The sequence below is a fragment of the Mchenga conophoros genome, linkage group LG11, assembly GCF_057382185.1.
Source record: "Mchenga conophoros isolate Kocher_MC1m ecotype Shallow Benthic linkage group LG11, M_conophoros_male_GT1.1, whole genome shotgun sequence".
Lineage (NCBI taxonomy): Eukaryota > Metazoa > Chordata > Actinopteri > Cichliformes > Cichlidae > Mchenga > Mchenga conophoros.
In genome coordinates this window covers 7,373,521-7,390,139 of record NC_140536.1, presented here as the reverse complement: position 1 = coordinate 7,390,139, position 16,619 = coordinate 7,373,521, and the positions used below count along the sequence as shown (strand labels likewise).

At 43.0% G+C, this 16,619-nt stretch overlaps 1 protein-coding gene and 1 long non-coding RNA gene across 4 annotated transcripts in view; one reads left to right on the top strand and one right to left on the bottom strand.

The window, feature by feature from the left end:
* ncalda (neurocalcin delta a) overlaps nt 1–16,619 on the bottom strand; it is a 66,471-nt gene that overhangs the window by 2,651 nt on the left and 47,201 nt on the right. For all 3 annotated transcript variants that reach the window (XM_085290655.1, XM_085290656.1, XM_085290654.1), the window contains 3 exons: nt 12,143–12,552; nt 5,329–5,434; nt 4,270–4,389 (listed from right to left, as the gene is read on the bottom strand). In XM_085290655.1, coding sequence (XP_085146781.1) covers nt 4,292–4,389; nt 5,329–5,434; nt 12,143–12,520 — 582 coding nt within the window. In that variant the 5' untranslated portion in view covers nt 12,521–12,552 and the 3' untranslated portion in view covers nt 4,270–4,291. The remainder of the gene's footprint in view (nt 1–4,269; nt 4,390–5,328; nt 5,435–12,142; nt 12,553–16,619) is intronic.
* On the top strand, nt 7,041–10,280 carry LOC146563513 (uncharacterized). The gene is made up of 2 exons (XR_014894336.1): nt 7,041–7,796; nt 10,069–10,280. It is a non-coding gene; the product is annotated as an uncharacterized LOC146563513 (long non-coding RNA).

Here is a 16,619-nt window from a genome sequence, read left to right as displayed (position 1 = left end):
AGCGTATCATTATCACATGAGAAAATGTCTAAAAAGCTCCTGTTACAAACGTGTCCACAGCAGAGACAACATCAGCATGTCTATTATTGTTTGCATGAAACTCCTTATAACTGCGCTGTTACAGTTTGATGTTTGCACTTTCAACACAAGCTGAAACAGAGACTCAGCGAGGCTGCGTCTTGCTGCTAGCTCATCTTAAATTGGTCATGTGACTTGGACGCGCCGTTTGATTCCAGAGGGTTACATCGACTGAGAGCCTCTCGATCTGTTTATGACAGTGAATTAAAACAGAGCATTTAATTCTGTTTTAATTGAATTAAATATAATTACTACCAGATACATCTGCTAATTCATTTTCAGAACAGGCCGTACTCGCTCACGGTACATTTCGTGCTTCCTCGCGTTAACTTTCTCTCACTGGTCGTTTGTCGGTTCAGTTCTGTTTTGTACTGTGCTGAACTTGGACTGCTATTAACTGGCAACAACACAAGAGGCCAGAAGTTCAAAACAACAACAATAACAACAGTAAGTGTGTTCTTCCACACGTGAACTCTTATTATGAAGGAGTAATGTGCGCCCTCACACATGCTTCACAACACGTTTCTAATGTTTTGCTGATAAGGCGAAGTGGAGGAGAGACATTTGATGAGAAAGAACTTAACAGAGGATTCTTCTTAAGGGGCTTGAATTTCGTATTATACTTTTTTCTTGCAAACACACCTACCTATTCTAGCATTTACTTGCAAATTCAAAAGCCTGACTACAAAAATATGGTAAATGGCCTGTATTTATATAGCGCTTTTCTAGTCCCTAAGGACCCCAAAGCGCTTTACATATCCAGTCATCCACCCATTCACACACACATTCACACACTGGTGATGGTAAGCTACATTGTAGCCACAGCCACCCTGGGGCACACTGACAGAGGCGAGGCTGCCGGACACTGGCGCCACCGGGCCCTCTGACCACCACCAGTAGGCAACGGGTGAAGAATATTTGCGTGCTCTGCATTTCTTGGGCGTCTTGTTATCCTTGGTGGCTGTGGGTGCCATAAATAGCTGCAGTCGTGTGCAATAGCTTGTTTTCTTAGTGTGAAGTGTTGTTTTTGCTTCTCGTTTGCAGTTTGAATATTTATCCCAGGTAGAACCCCCCCGTTGCTTTTTCCTTCGGTAGTTAGATTTCCGTTCATGGTTCCAGATTGAGACTAACGTGTTTCCTTCTCTCTGCTTCACGAGAGTCAAATTCCTTTTATCCTTTGATGTTGTTTTAATCATCCATCCATCCATCCATCCATTCATCTTCATCCGCTTTATCCGGGGCCGGGTCGCGGGGGCAGCAGCCTAAGCAAAGAGGCCCAGACCTCCCTCTCCCCAGCCACCTCCTCCAGCTTATCCGGGGGAACACCAAGGCGTTCCCAGGCCAGCCGAGAGATATAATCTCTCCAGCGTGTCCTGGGTCTGCCCCGGGGCCTCCTCCCGGTGGGACATGCCTGGAACACCTCACCCAGGAGGCGCCCAGGAGGCATCCTTATCAGATGCCCGAACCACCTCAGCTGGCTCCTTTCGATGTGGAGGAGCAGCTGCTCTACTCTGAGCCCCTCCCGGATGGCCGAACTTCTCACCCTATCTCTAAGGGAGAGGCCAGCCACCCTTCGGAGGAAGCTCATTTCTGCCGCTTGTATCCGCGATCTCGTTCTTTCGGTCACTACCCACAGCTCGTGGCCATAGGTGAGGGTAGGGACGTAGATCGACCGGTAAATTGAGAGCTTCGCTTTTACACTCAGCTCCCTCTTCACCACGACGGACCGGTGCAGCGTCCGCATTACTGCAGCTGCAGCCCCAATCCGTCTGTCGATCTCCGGCTCCCTTCTCCCATCACTCGCGAACAAGACCCCGAGATACTTGAACTCCTCCACTTGGGGCAGGAACTTGTTTTAATCAGTCTAATTAATTCAGTCTAATAACCTGAGGTGCAAACTGTGATCCAGTGATGAGAATAACGGCATGTCCACATCTATTCACAGCTAAAGATGGGAGGGGAAAAGGAGTCTGCGTATGGGTATCACCACAATCTCACAGGATGTAGACAGGATGCATTGTTTTTTTGCCCTTTGTTGGCACAACCAGTTTCAGTTCTGAGTCCAGAGCTTTGTTTATCAGTCTGCAGGATCTCTTTGGTCAATCCAACGCTCAGCTGGCACAAAAATGCCAGTTGTTTGACATTTATTTGAGCTAATGTATCACATTCATCTGTCAGTCACAGCCACAACTATTAAAATTTAAAGTTTTTTAAAGCAATGGATTTTTAAAATAGCATAGCATTTATATTTGCACACATTAACAGAATTATTTCCGAAAAAACAAAAATGATCACAACCAACATTATTAGTCCCCAGAATAAGTCAATCACTGGAACTCTGCACAGGAATGGACTGTGAGGTTGCAGACCAAGAAAAACTCCACTTCTGCAGAAGAGAACAACTTCAAGCCTGAGTCAAGTATGTTAAGGACAACACGGAAGAAGATTATGCTTACTGGAAACATCCGCTTTGGAAAGATGAGATGAAACTAGAGCTCTTTGGTAACACTCTTTGGGATGCTTCAGTGCATCTGGAACTGGGAATCCTTTCAATGTGGAAGGAATCATGAAGAAAGAAGCCTATGTGAAGATTTTCAGAGAAAACTTCAAGCAGTCACCAGCAAAACCGGCTCTGGGTCATCGCTTTGACGTTCAACACAACGACTGATGAAGAACTACCTCCGGAAGACCAATGTGAACATTAATGGCTTTCTTGCACAAAGCCCATACTGAAAATCTGTGGGGTGAACTGAAGACCATGAAATATGGAGGAGCTTGAGAGATTCTCCAAAGAAGAATGTGCTGGGATTGCTCAGGAGACGTGTGTGAGGCTTGCTGGAAACTTCAACAAATGACTGTAGGCTGTGAAACAGCAAAAAGAGTTTTGATATATTTTAATTCATATTATCCAGGTGATTGAGAATAAAGTCTGCAGTGTTTTTTCTGTGCAAAATACATTTGGAAGAATCTTCCAACATCTTAAAGCTTTTAGCATGAAAAATTCTGTCTGGTTATGCTCTACAGCAGCTCTGTGAGAAAGGACGGCTGGGGAAACCTACAGAAATCATCATCAGCTGTCAGCTGCAGGGAAGAGTGCAGAGGTGATGATGACACGACAATGATTCTCACAGTGCTATACACAAACACTGAGAACTGCCAGGCTTCTCTTTCTCCACTGATTTCAACACACCACAACCTCATCTTGTGACACTCTGCTGTCAGATTGCTGTTGTAACTCATCTGTTGACTCACAGATCTCCTCTTCACATTATCTGGGTGGCTGTAGCTCAGGTGGCAGAGCAGGTCAGCCACTAATCAGAAGGTCGGTGATTCGATCCCAGGCTGCCTCCTGGCTGCATGCCAAATATCCTTGGGCAAGATACTAACCCCGTGTTTGCCTACTGGTGGTGGTCAGAGGGCCCGGTGGCGCCAGTGTCCGGCAGCCTCGCCTCTGTCAGTGCGCCCCAGGGCAGCTGTGGCTACAATGTAGCTTGCCATCGCCAGTGTGTGAATGTGTGTGTGAATGGGTGAATGACTGAATGTAGTGTGAAGCGCTTTGGGGTCCTTAGGGACTAGAAAAGCGCTATACAAATGCAGGCCATTTACCATTTATCTGATTCTTGGCTCTCGAAGTTACAGCTGACACCGGGAAGGTTTGTCTCGTAGTGCCGCAGGTCCTGCTGAAAGCTCAGAACCATCAAGACAGAAAAAAAGAGAGAGGTGCTCACAGAAACATTGTAGCTATCCTACACACGGGGGCTTTAAAAAGAAGAAGCTTCTTCTGAGCATCAGCACCTGCTCCAAAATACCAGGCCACCTCCTACAAAGTCTCTCATGTCAGTCCATGAATTACATGCAGCCACAAAGTCACTGACACTGTGGATGACCCATCCCACATCCTACACTGCGCACGCAGCCTCGGAATAGATTCCCTCCAGCAGACGTCTTCTCTGCCTGCAAGGCAAAACCGCTCGTAGGAGAAGCGCGTTTGTTCCTGAGGTTGAACCTCAGCCCTCCACCGATCCGACCACACAGCAGCACCGTCAGCGCGAACAGCACGACTCTAAACTGAGCACTCTTTGTTGGATCGGTGTTTCTTTTTTACACTCTCAAGTTTAAATTTACATTTAACTTAACTTTAACTTCAAAGACAGAGACAGAAGTGAATTTTACTGCTTAAAGGAGCCTTACAGGTTGTGTCGATGCCTCAGATTTAGAACTGTCCAGCACTGCTGGGGTCACACTGCAACAGGCGCACGATGGAGGGGTCGCTCTTTGCTCCTTTGATGAACTCTTCCAGAGACAGTTTGCCTGAAAAAAATCAGAACAGAAATGATCTTTTTATCATTCATATTTACGTCCACAGCATAAAGCTGAAGAAGAAAGAAGCATATATACCAAAACAGTGTGAGATAAAGTGCAACACACTGGTGAAGAAAATCCTCAAACAGGAAATGTTCCTGCATTTGTCTGGCAAGTGTGACTGTGTTGAGTCCATTAACATTTTAAGTGAGATTATAACAATTTCAGGGTTAATCTCTTATGCTTATTTGGTAGCATCTTTAGTTCAGAGGCTTTACAACATGAACGGTACATCCTAATATGTTCCACTTCTCACCAAAAGGTGGCAGTGTTGAGACAGGTCCTCTCTTCTCTGATCACTAACAGACAGACTACAGCTATCTCCCCACGAGTTGCTCTCCACTTGTGATTCTCATTACAAGAAGTAAAAGACTCTTCCATGCTTTAGTCATTGCGCTCTCTTGCTCTCGCATCATCTTGCTCCCATTTTTCTCCCTTTTCCTCTCCATCACTGCCCCACCCAGCACCATCATCCATCTTTCTCTTCCTCCTGCCTTATTTGTGCCTCTCCTGTGCTGAAGGATCACGACACAGAGCATTACTGATGCATCAGAGAGCTGCACAAGCTCTAACTGTGTGTGAATCTCAAGTGTGACGTATGTGAACGGTGCTGGCAGAGCAGAGCTTCTTTATCTCGTATTAAAGAAGACTTTGGTGACAGCTAATCAGGTGGTAGTTGGATGGAATCACTCAAACAACAAACTTTTCATCCAGAGTGATAAACATCCTAAAGCAATTATCAGTGAGAGAGATCAAAGATCAATACACAGGGAATAATAGTCTTTGTGCACTTTATAAACTAGGCTGTGTGAAGTGTGGATAATTTCATGCTTTTATGCTGAAAGTTAAAACTACTGGAAGTAAATGCTACATCAGAGTACTTCTTACCGTCTCTGTTGGTGTCCATCTGCCTGAAGATCTTCTCTGTCCTCTTCTCAGGTGTCGACTCATCCTCGGGCATCTTCATCACGGACGACACCATCTTATATATCGCCTACAGAGAGACACACACAGTAAGGTCAGATGAGCCGGGTACTAATTTATGCCTTCAGCTGTAGAATCTCACACACATTTGAAAATGATTGCAGCTGACAGGCGTGATTCTGGCCGGCATTTTTCTATTGGTTGACACGACTTTTCATTGTCGCAGCAGATCTGCTGAAACCTCTTGTCTGCTTCTGCCTGCGTGTATCTTGCGTTATGTGATTGGAGATGTTTAGTGTCTTTTTAAAAACATTTACTGAATGCTTTATTGCTTATTTTCACTGCTGATTAAACAATGAACAGCTGAGTGTGAGGTCTGTTTTGCAGGCTGTAGATAATGTATGGCAAAAGGAGGGATTCCTGACGCAGTCTATGTGCTGAAGATTTTGACCTGTTCAGTTTTGTAAGAGATCGTCTATTCTATTTTTGTAACTAGGAGACTTTCTGGGTCATTATAAAAACTCTACTACAAAACTACAGTTTGAATAGCTCACTCCCTGCTTTTTTAAAGGTTACCACATTTGCAACTACATAATCTTACTTTTGGACACCACTAGAGTAGCTTTGCATAATTCGCAGTTCATAATAATGCTTATTTAAACTAAACATTGTGATCGGCTGTCCCTCGCACATATACCCCCTGGTTTGTCCATCCATTCGTCCTTTCACTTAACTACTTATCCAGTTGAGGGTTGCGGGGGGGGGGCAATCACGCAGTGATTATATAACAGAATATACAAACACACGTTAACTTTATCATACTGCAGGTAATCAAATTGGAGTTTTTATTGCTTTCCTTTCCAAAGCTGAAGTCTTAGTTAATGCTAGCAGTACTTATCTTTTCAGCCCTCAAAATCCCTGCTGCTTTTACTCGGCTTGTTATACTCAACATCCACTCAGACCAAAAGCAACAAGGCCTTCCACTTTGTCCTGCTGTAGCGTGCCTTGACAGAGTTAACAGAAATCACCGTTTGGAAATCACTCTCGAGCAGAGAGCGTAAAACCCCAGAGAGTCCCCTGTGATATTTGCTTTATTGATATTAGGGACATTTATGGTGACAAACACGCCGGTTATTGAGCATATTTCCACAGTATGTCCACCTGTTCAGAAGTGATTCCAATATGCCAGCTTGTTGCACTGCGTCGCCGCGCTGCGTATTTGCGCTTTAGGTAGCGAGGCTTGGAGACCAACACGCAGTCTATTTATCAGTGTTGTGTCTCCTTTGCTTTCTGTTGCATTGCAGGCTGTTTGGCAGTAAACAGTGAAATCACAGCCCACTCTGTCTCTAATAAGGAGGCGGTTTTGAGGGGAATGGGAGCTGACATGTGAACAGATGAGGGATGATTGTGATTACAGTGCAGCCAGAGCTTTATATAGGTGCTGGTTATGCTGCCTATTACCAAAGCGGCAGGGCAGCTCGGGAGTTCAGGGACAAGAAGCAGCCAGAGTGACTTCACTTTGGAGATGGGTCTGTTATTAATTGGCATCCTTCGAGGTGCTGTGAGTAAAGTGAGCTGGTGTTGCATGTTAGGGATTTAGCTGCTCATCTAATCCAGCGAAGCAACACGCTGTACAATAAGCTCACATTTCTAAATCCCCAAATTACAAGCAGCCAGTAAGAAGTGAAGCGACGTGTGAAGCTAAGGACGCTGAGCCCAAGAGAGTCGGAGGATTTTTCTTCAGAACTTTCTAAAAGGATGATTCTGTGAATACGATACTTGGAAATTCCACCTTTTGGTTTTTCCAGTAAACTATTGTTTGCTTCAGCTTCATCAGGGAACAAACTATACTGGTCTGTGCACTCAATTTGGTTGCCCCAACAACCTTTGTAATAATTGGATTCGTTTGGTGTGTTTCATGTTTTGAACAGGCTCTATATAAGAAGCCAACACCAGAGGACAATCTTCTACTTCTTATTTTAAAGGTTTAATCACTGCTAACCAACTAACCTCGGCCCTTCCTGTCTCACTTACGACTTCACTGAAGATGACATCATTCAACAGCCGAGGCATCTTTTTCTTTGGAGCTCTGTTGCAAGTAGGAGGAAAATACCGCAGAACAAGGACTACCAACGAGAGCTTTAGCTTCACTGGGCCTTGGATTTCAGCAGTTATAAATTCATTTTTTTCCCCGGCTGAGAACCATGGCCTCGACTAATAGTCGAATATAGAAAAAACCAGAAGGGGCGTGTTTGGAGGTGTTGTCTCCTGAAATTCAGATAATTTATCTCCAATTACAATGAAATTACCACAGAAATGAGAGATTGTTCATTATTCTTAAGCTTCCTTTTAAATGTGCTCATACGTTATTTCATTAGACTGACATTTCAAATTAGGAAGTGTGTCATCAGTGACAGTTGTTCATTGGAAAAGTGAGTATTTTTTCCTACATAGTCACACTTTTTGTTACTGCAAATTTTCTAGAAATACTGTGATAAATTTAGAGGCTATATCGCTACCTGTCATGTTACTGAATAACACCGGCTTTACCCGAGTTAGCCTCCTAAACCAAAAGTAAAGCCAGTTCCTCAGCCTTTGTCTTTCTTCCCCTGCATCCAAAGACAACAATCTTTGTCTTAATAAGTCAGGTCTTTCTGTGGTCTTTCTCTTCACATATGACACCCTGCCAAATGCTGTATCCTCCCTACAGTAATTGCCTGTCTCCATATCAACTCTCACTTCCCACTCTTACTTTGGATTCTTGTTATATCTCCTGGACTTAGCCTGGGCATTTTTTTCTCCTCCGCCAGTAAATTTCTTATAATTTATCTGTAGCACCTGTGTAGGTTTCTTTTTTTTAAAATTGTAGAGTCAAGCTTCAGCCATCTAAGTAGTACCCATTGTGCAGCCTGAATGTCACAGGGAGAGAGAAGGCTCTTTCATGTGCCTTGAGCAAGCACACAATAATGTCTCCAGTGAAGCCAGAAACAAAGGCACAGATGTGTGAGGGCAAATACAGAGAAAAAGACCTAGCCACTTGTAAGAGTGAAGGAGAAGAAAAGCAGGATTGCATAGGGCTCTTGGTTTTTACCTTCCCTCCGTATAATACAGGAAATGATGTGAAAAAGGCACCATTGACAGAGGAAGAAATGCAAAGAGTGAGGGAGGGCTTCAGCTTGGTCAGACTTATTTGTGGAGCCGGCTGAGCAGCGTTTGAGTTGGTCAGCAGTAGCTACACAAACACAACACAGAGTCTCTCGTATCACCCTCACACCATAGCTGAATATGTTTCCCACGGCGACTTTATCCGCCCGAGCAGCCGTCTATTCATCTACTCTGCTATTCTGTTCAGTCCCTAAATTACTAGTATGAATGCTCTCTGCCATCTTCTTTTTTGCCAGTGGAGACAATGGACGTCCCTCTGTGCTCGTCTGCTCTGCTGAAGGCACCTGGTTTCAGATGAAAGGTAGACAGAGGGTAGATATCAACTATTGATGAGACAGAGTTCAGATTTTGTCATTATCTGAAAAGGATGATCCGGGCTGGCGGTGATCCATCCAATTCAATTACTCTCACAGCAAAGATAATTATGATCATCACCAACATTTACACACTCTCTGCAGGAGAGAGCATTAGCTAGCTGGGAAAAGCTGGAGCTCCCAGGCACAATGGCGAACGGAGGCGAGAGTGCATGGGAAATATGAAGACCACAGTGGGGGAACAGACAGGGTCCTTAGAGTGAAGCACTGGCAAGTGATATTAAGATAAGATATTCTCACATGAATATAGAGGAGAATATGAATGATCACAAAAGAAGACAGAAGAGCTCGTGTGATTATTGTACTTGAGTGAACAAGGCTCTGTTTGGATGACGTTCAGCATGTTTAACATACGTCCAGCTAGTTTTGACCATTACTACGCCACCATTTGTACATGTGAGGTTGAAGACACTGTCTTATCTTTAGAGGTATTTGGTAAAGCACATTTAAAACGTGATAATGGTGCTAGATTCAGCCATTGGACCAACAAGGTGATTGCAATTCATTCTGAGCTAGACAATAATGTATATAATAAACCAAGCAATACATGGGAGCTGGTGCTGGTGGTGCTACTTGGAAATATCAGGGAACCAGAAAGGTCTACAGGCACTTGGATGCAGGGCTACTACTGTTAATCGTTCACCATTATCACCAGGACACAGATACACAGGAGAAAATGAATGCATTTACCTTTATGAGTCACCTGTCGGATCTGCCGTCTGATTCTACTGGAAGCAGCGTGTGACTGTGATCACACTAATCTGAAGGCTTTAGTCAGATTCAAGGATTCTTTTTTAACTTTAGCAATTCCTTTTAAAGGTCTGTCTGAAACCTTTTCTCTAAAATAACGTTTTCAAAATCAGAGGCAGAGCCTGGAGCTTCCAGACCCCTCTTCTGTGGAACCAGCTCCCAGTCTACCTTTAAGCTTAGGCTTAAAACTTTCCTCTTTGATGAAAGTTATAGTTAAGGCTTAAGGTTTCCCTGAATCCTCCCATAGTTAAGATGAAATAGGCCTAGCCTGCTGGGGGCTTACGCTTATGCCGAGTGTTTCTTTGTCCCTCACCTCACCTATGTGTTCATACATGTAATTTTCAGCAGTTATTAAACTCTGGCTTACTCTCTTATGATTTGCCTTTTATCTAATATCTCTCCTCTTTTTCCTCAGCTGGTCACGGGCCATGGCTGCCCCTCCCTGAGCCTGACTGAGGTTTCTTCCTGTTAAATGGGAGTTCTTCCTTCCCACTCTCACCAAGTGCTTGTTCACTGTCTTATTGTTGGGGTTTTGTTCTAATAATGTGCGGTTTTATCTTACAATATAAAACACTTTTGGGCGACTGTTGTTATGAATTGGCGTGATTTAAATAAAGCTGAATTAAACTAAGCCTTTTCTCTGCAGAGGCAAGGGGCCCTAAACCAGACCACAAGCCAAAGACGAAAATAGATGAACATAGCGTGCACGTCTGCACGTGACACTAAAAAGTTAAGATGGCACAGAGTTCTTCATAATCATGCACTTCTTAAAGCGTTACCATTTGCAACATACTTGCACTCACACGTGCTCCTTCAAAATTCATTCATATTCACATCAGCTGAATAGACGCGAGCATCTGAGTCACTGCTTTCTGTTCTTTTGTCCTTGTGAACAGTGACACCTTTTACTGGAAAATGGGCAGAGGGTTTATGGCGTCAGTGTGTAGAAAGAAGTGCCAGTGTGAAGTCTGACTAATAGTGGTCTTAAAGTAATGGGACTAATTTAGCCTTGAATCAATGATAGGTGAAGCAACACAGCCTGGCTAGCTCAGGTTTAAGGCATTGTCATGTAAACGGTGGTTCAGATTGTGCTGAGAGAAAGTAAAGCCACCATGCATTGGTGAAAAGAAAATCAATTATATTCACAGCACTTATTATTATAGATGCCAGAATGAACATTTTTAGGGCAACAAAGAGTTAATCCACAGCACGCTGGATGGGATGACTCATAGAGACCACCCCAAACACAAATATCATCAAGCTGCCTTGTGCCTTAAACTATTCAGACCATGTTAGCACGTATCAGTTTTTATTTCATTACAATTATCCACCAATATATCACTGCTTAATTCCTTTTAGTCACCTCCTCCTCAGCCATATAGAGCCATAGTAACACACACAGATGTATAGTCACAAATGCGCACACACTGCATTCCTTTTGGGTTAATCTGTAAAAAATAATTGCTTCTTCTCATTGCTTCCCGTTCTTCCTCCATCCCGCCTTCCCCTCATTATCAGGATACACAACATAAATGGCCTGTTTTGAAAATGGCTCACACACTGAAGATCTGATGAGAGTAATTTGAGTGAAACTGCAGTGGGAGAGACTGGCCGGCATGTAATTGTGAAGGAAGTCAAATATAAACTGTGTTTGTGCGTGTGTACATGAAATAGTCTGTTTACACGAAAGGCTTTTGCAGGAAATGCCACCCACGCTCGGCTTTTATCCTGCTTTTCTGTCTTAAAGGTGAGCTGTACCTGGCTACACGGATCAGAAAGCAGCTGTTGAATTTTTCACAGAAAAACAAAATGTGGCTTATTTCAAAATGATCAGAGTTTGTATTGCATTTCATCTGTTTCTTTTATTTCCTTTTCTTTCTTGGACGTTTGAAAGTCTGCATAGTGTGCTGCGCTTTTTAGTCTGCCTTCATTATCTTAATAAATAACAACAGGTGAGCAAGCAGTGTGATTTAATACAGACGTGCCTCCTCATCTGCCCAGCGCTGTAGCTTATTCTGGTGAAACATGCACTCAAACATGACAGGGCAAGAAATAATAGAACCTGCAAGCCAAAAGGATACTGAAAGCGATGTAGCCAGTGTGGATTAGGCTGAGCCCGAGTTCCATTTGTTCCTGTAAAAGGTGTGGAGCAGAGGGAAAATCTGCTCTTCTCCTATCATGACAGGGCTACAAGCCATATATAAGATGGAGCTGAGCTAATTAATCTCTGACTGTTTCCAAAACTGCTTTTACTTGGCAGCACAATGAATGTTTCCAATCAATCCAAGTGTACCTTTTAAGTACACTGACATTTTAATGCTGGCAATAAATAAGGGCCTGAATGACGTAGCTCTCAAAAATCATGTCAATGTGGAGTCACATCCAGCACCATGAAGAGTGCTGGAGGCCACAGTGATGTTAGATGTTCTCCTTGGTAGGAAATTTTCTGTATTTTAGACACTTTTCCACAATCTACACAGAAGACTCACCTGCACAATCTCCAGCATCTCAGCTTTACTGATGTACCCGTTCCCGTCCAGGTCGTACATACTGAAGGCCCATTTCAGCTTCTGCTCCAGCTTGCCGCGCGACGTCACACTCAGCGCGATGATAAACTCCCGAAAGTCTATTGTCCCATCCCCGTTAGCGTCGAACGTGCGGAAGACGTGTTCGGCGAACTTTGAAGCGTCTCCGTAGGGGAAGAAGTTACCGTAGATCTTCTTGAACTCCTCCATGGAGAGGTTCCCGCTGGGGCAGTCCCTGAGGAAGCCCTTGTACCACTCCTGGATCTCGTGCTCGGTGAAGTCGGTGCTCTCCAGCAGGTCCTGCATCACCTCAGGGCGGAGCTTGCTGTTCTGCTTCCCCATGTCGTCGGTCCTGTCAATCACTCAGCTCACAGCTGGGAACACAGAGAAGACAACGAGCTTGATTTTGAGATGTGACAAAAGTAATAATGTATTTTCTAGTGCTTTTAGCGTTAACCGCTGCAACCATCTTTGTATTTTCCCATAACTCCATGAGTCATGTTACACATCCACGAAGAACAAATGTCTATTAGTGTGAGACATTCAATGAAAAAAAGTTTTGCAAGGGCGACTGTTGCATACATTTTTCCACTGAAGAGTTGCTCAGTTTAGACCTGTGCTGTGTTATCAACTAGTAAAATCAAATGTGTCTGTTTTTGTTTATAAAGCACAAGTTCATATTTGGACTATCAGCTACACAGATGAGCTAGCTGCTGTCTCCTTTAGTAGCTTCGCCTGATATGAAGCAAAAATGTAAGCAAGCCCCTCAGACGTTACGTTGATCACTCCTTTTTTAAAACTAATGGAACTTTCCATGGAAAATAAAAATAGCTCTGTGGACCCTGAGTGCACACAGCACCAAAAGTACATGGATTTAATTACTCTATAAAATCTCCGCAAACACACTTAACTGGCTTAGATGCGCTGGAAGGAAAAGGCAGTACAGTCAAATGATTTGGAGACTGATCTGCTTAACAAACATCGTTCAGATTCATAACCTCTCGAGAAAGACAATTTCTCTATTGTCTTCCTGGAACTTGTGATATCAGTGTTTGCGGTCCAGGGCCCGTATCCCTAAAGATTCTGAGAATCCTCTCAGAGAGCTCCTAACTTAACCTAAAAATTCCTTGCCAGGAGTTTTAGCTTAGAAGTGATTCCAGAACATTTTCAGTGAACTCTGAGCAAGGAATGGATGGAAAATCCTATCTTAGTGAGGAGGTGTGGTTGACCCCGTTGCTAGGTATGAGTCATCATTTCAAAAGCCGTGATTGGTTGATCCTACAAGTTTGATGGAAATGAGCTTTTGGTGATAATGAGCAAAGGATGTACCCTCAAATCATTAAACATATTATATACTCTAATCTTATGCTGACTGTAATTGTAAATAATATTTCACATTCAAGAAAATATCTGGAAAATGAATAGTAAGCTGTAGGGGTTATAGCCAGTAGAATCTAAAATATGTGAAAACTTAAACTCATTACACCCTGTTCAAATAATGATTCGTGTCTTATTTGCTCATATTAATATCCTAGCTGGCATATTTTGTACTTTCACTCCCATATGGACCCCGTTGAAAACAAGATGGCCTATCTCAAGAGGCTGTCCTTAATGAAGTAGAAATCACAACGTTACAAGTCCAGTGTGGTCTTAACGAGGGTAACACGGCTCAGCTTTTAGCAATGTCTGTGATTGCAGACCCAAGTCATCACTGCTGCATTGTTGCATTTTCCCGGTTGCCAAATACCTCGGGGTTGTGATTACTTTCGTCTCCGGTGTAATAGCGTTGTGGCGTCGAGTTGGTGAAGTAATTGCATCTCTAAGGAGATCCACCACAAACATGATTCCTGCACGATCCAATCTGTAGCATCTCAATAATTCCCTGTCATCCAGTGTTTGCAGGACATCTCTCCTGCCTCTTCTGTTGGCCATTTTGTGCAGCTGCTTAGGGGAACTCCTAAGCCACTAAAAGTCCTCTTCCCTGCTCTTAGCAGATCTCGCCTTAGGAGCCCTTTTAAGCGCTAGGAATCTTGAGGAATAGCTTTTATATTAACTGGGATTGTCGTGTCACTTTTAGGGGAAATTCTAAGAAAACGTCATGACTCTGAGAATTTTCTTAGAATTTGGCCGCTAGGAGCCACTTTTTGCACAAAGATTCTTTAGGGATACGGGCCCAGATCTTTATAAAGAGGTTAAAGCTTTACGATCCCCATCTGCAGGCTCTGAGCTGAAATGTTCATGTAAAATGAGAATGTTTACTTAAAGTAGCGACAATGATGATTCATTAACTGGGCCTTTATTTGAGCTAGAGCAAATGGACCATTGTATTACTTTTAAGACAGTAAAAGCGACGGCGCTCATAAAAGCTGCTCATTAGATTTCGTGTTGAGCAATTGGTGACTGCTGGCTAAGAAGATCATGAAACTTCTCAGGGAGCTGATGTTTATTTGTGTATTTACTTTATTCTTTTATGTGTCTTTAAATCACCCAGTATTTCACCGTTTCCTAGTTAGGCTATATAAAATGAAAATGCTTAACAGCTGGGTCATTCAAATACCCAAGCACACTGTTTCTTCTTAAAATGTCCACTCCCAAGCACAATCGTGTTATATAATGCCACTTTTGTTTTGTCTGCAGTCAATTATGATATTATTTCTTGATGACCCGTTATTTATTTTCTTTCTTACTGCACTGGAGACTCAGTAAGGCATGGAAATACTAACAAATACAGCTTTTAAGTGGTCTTATCTGCCCTTTTGGTGACACAAACAGGAAGTGCTTGCTCCTAATCTCAGAGAGATTGCGCTCTCATTACACTAACTATAGTGTCAGTGTGTATGTGAGTGTACAATATATGCACAGGCATATTTTTCAGTATGAATGCAATCAAAGTATATTTAGAAGTACCAAGCTATGGTGACTGCATATGCTTTGGAATTCATGTGTTGAGGCTGTGTACATTTGTGTACAGTATATATTCAGCTCTGTGCGATGTGCTGTTAGGCCTGCCTTGGCCTGCACTCTGAAAAGGAAATTAGTCACTTATGTCTTCAAAACCACCATGAATAAAAGCATGTTTTAGGAAACCATAGGAAATGAAAGCCTCTTTTTTTACGTCACGACGAACAGCTCGTTCACAGTACTGAATACTGCAATCTCAGAGAGAAATGAGAAGCAAAAAAAGAAGGTGACTTCTTTGCAGTCCCACCCACCAGCAAGTTCAGGTCATATCAAGGTATGACTAAGGCCGTCACCAAGGAAAAATATCCCCAGTGTAAGCAAGGCTATTTGAGAAGTGATAAGTTAAGTGAGTGCTGAATTATCTGAGCTGCAGCTGTGCTCTAAATCATGGTACAATAACCAGGCAGGCGCTATAGAACAGCTACCACTTCTCTTCAGTAAACATGGCGATGAAAAGTGCCCTGATGCTTGGGGTGCTATGGTCATAATCAACTGCTTGAGTACCATGTGACTGATGACACTTATACAATCGCCTTTGTTTACTTTTTATTAAACGACTTCTGCTAACACGTAGGGCACAACAAAGAACTGCAGTGGACTGAAAATGTGGGCCGGGGAGATGTTAGCACATACAGCATGCACGCTATAATCCCAAAGTATGAATTCTGACAAAAGTTAAACAGGACTAAATGGTCAAAAACTTTACAGCGGTGTCAAAGAGTATGCAGGGCTTGAACTTCTCTCCTTTTTGTTTGTCACACAGCTGTTTCTCTAGCTTTTCTGTGAGCAACCAAACGCAGCGGTACGAAGGCCTACGGCAAGAGAATGTCCCCATATCTAAACAATTATCACGTCTTGCCTCATGATATTACAGCTGGCTTTTTCTCTCCGAGTGGCCAATATAAACACTGTATTTCCAACATGGTCAGACACCACAAATTCATTTTCTTTTTCTTTCCAACTGCTCTAAAAAACAGCAGCTATGCAAGCAGCACTAAAGGTGGTCCTAAGCCCAGCTGCACTTTGAGCTACATTCTTAAGATGCGAGGCCGACATCTTAAGATGTCTACGGACAGCAAGATGTCCATTATAATTTCAGGCCTCAGTGAGACTGGATGCATTCAGACTTATATCATGTTCAATGTTGCAAACAAGATCAGAAGTTTTACAATTAATATTTAAGGGAACATGAATCCAGCAGCAGGTAATGGAAATAACATTGGTATTTATCCAGTATATATACTGGGAATTGTGTGTGTCTTTAGAGAATTTCACTGCAACCTATCACATATGGTAGATATTACACTGTGAAGGTGTAACATCTACCATAGAGAGATGCTGCTAATGTAACCAAATGTGGCTGCAAAGCTTGTACAGAATATGAAACATTAAGCTATTTGTTTCTACACCAAGTCTTTAGTTACAATTTTGACACTATTCGGAAATAAAAATGAAGCAGTGCTTACTTTCAGGTGGTTTC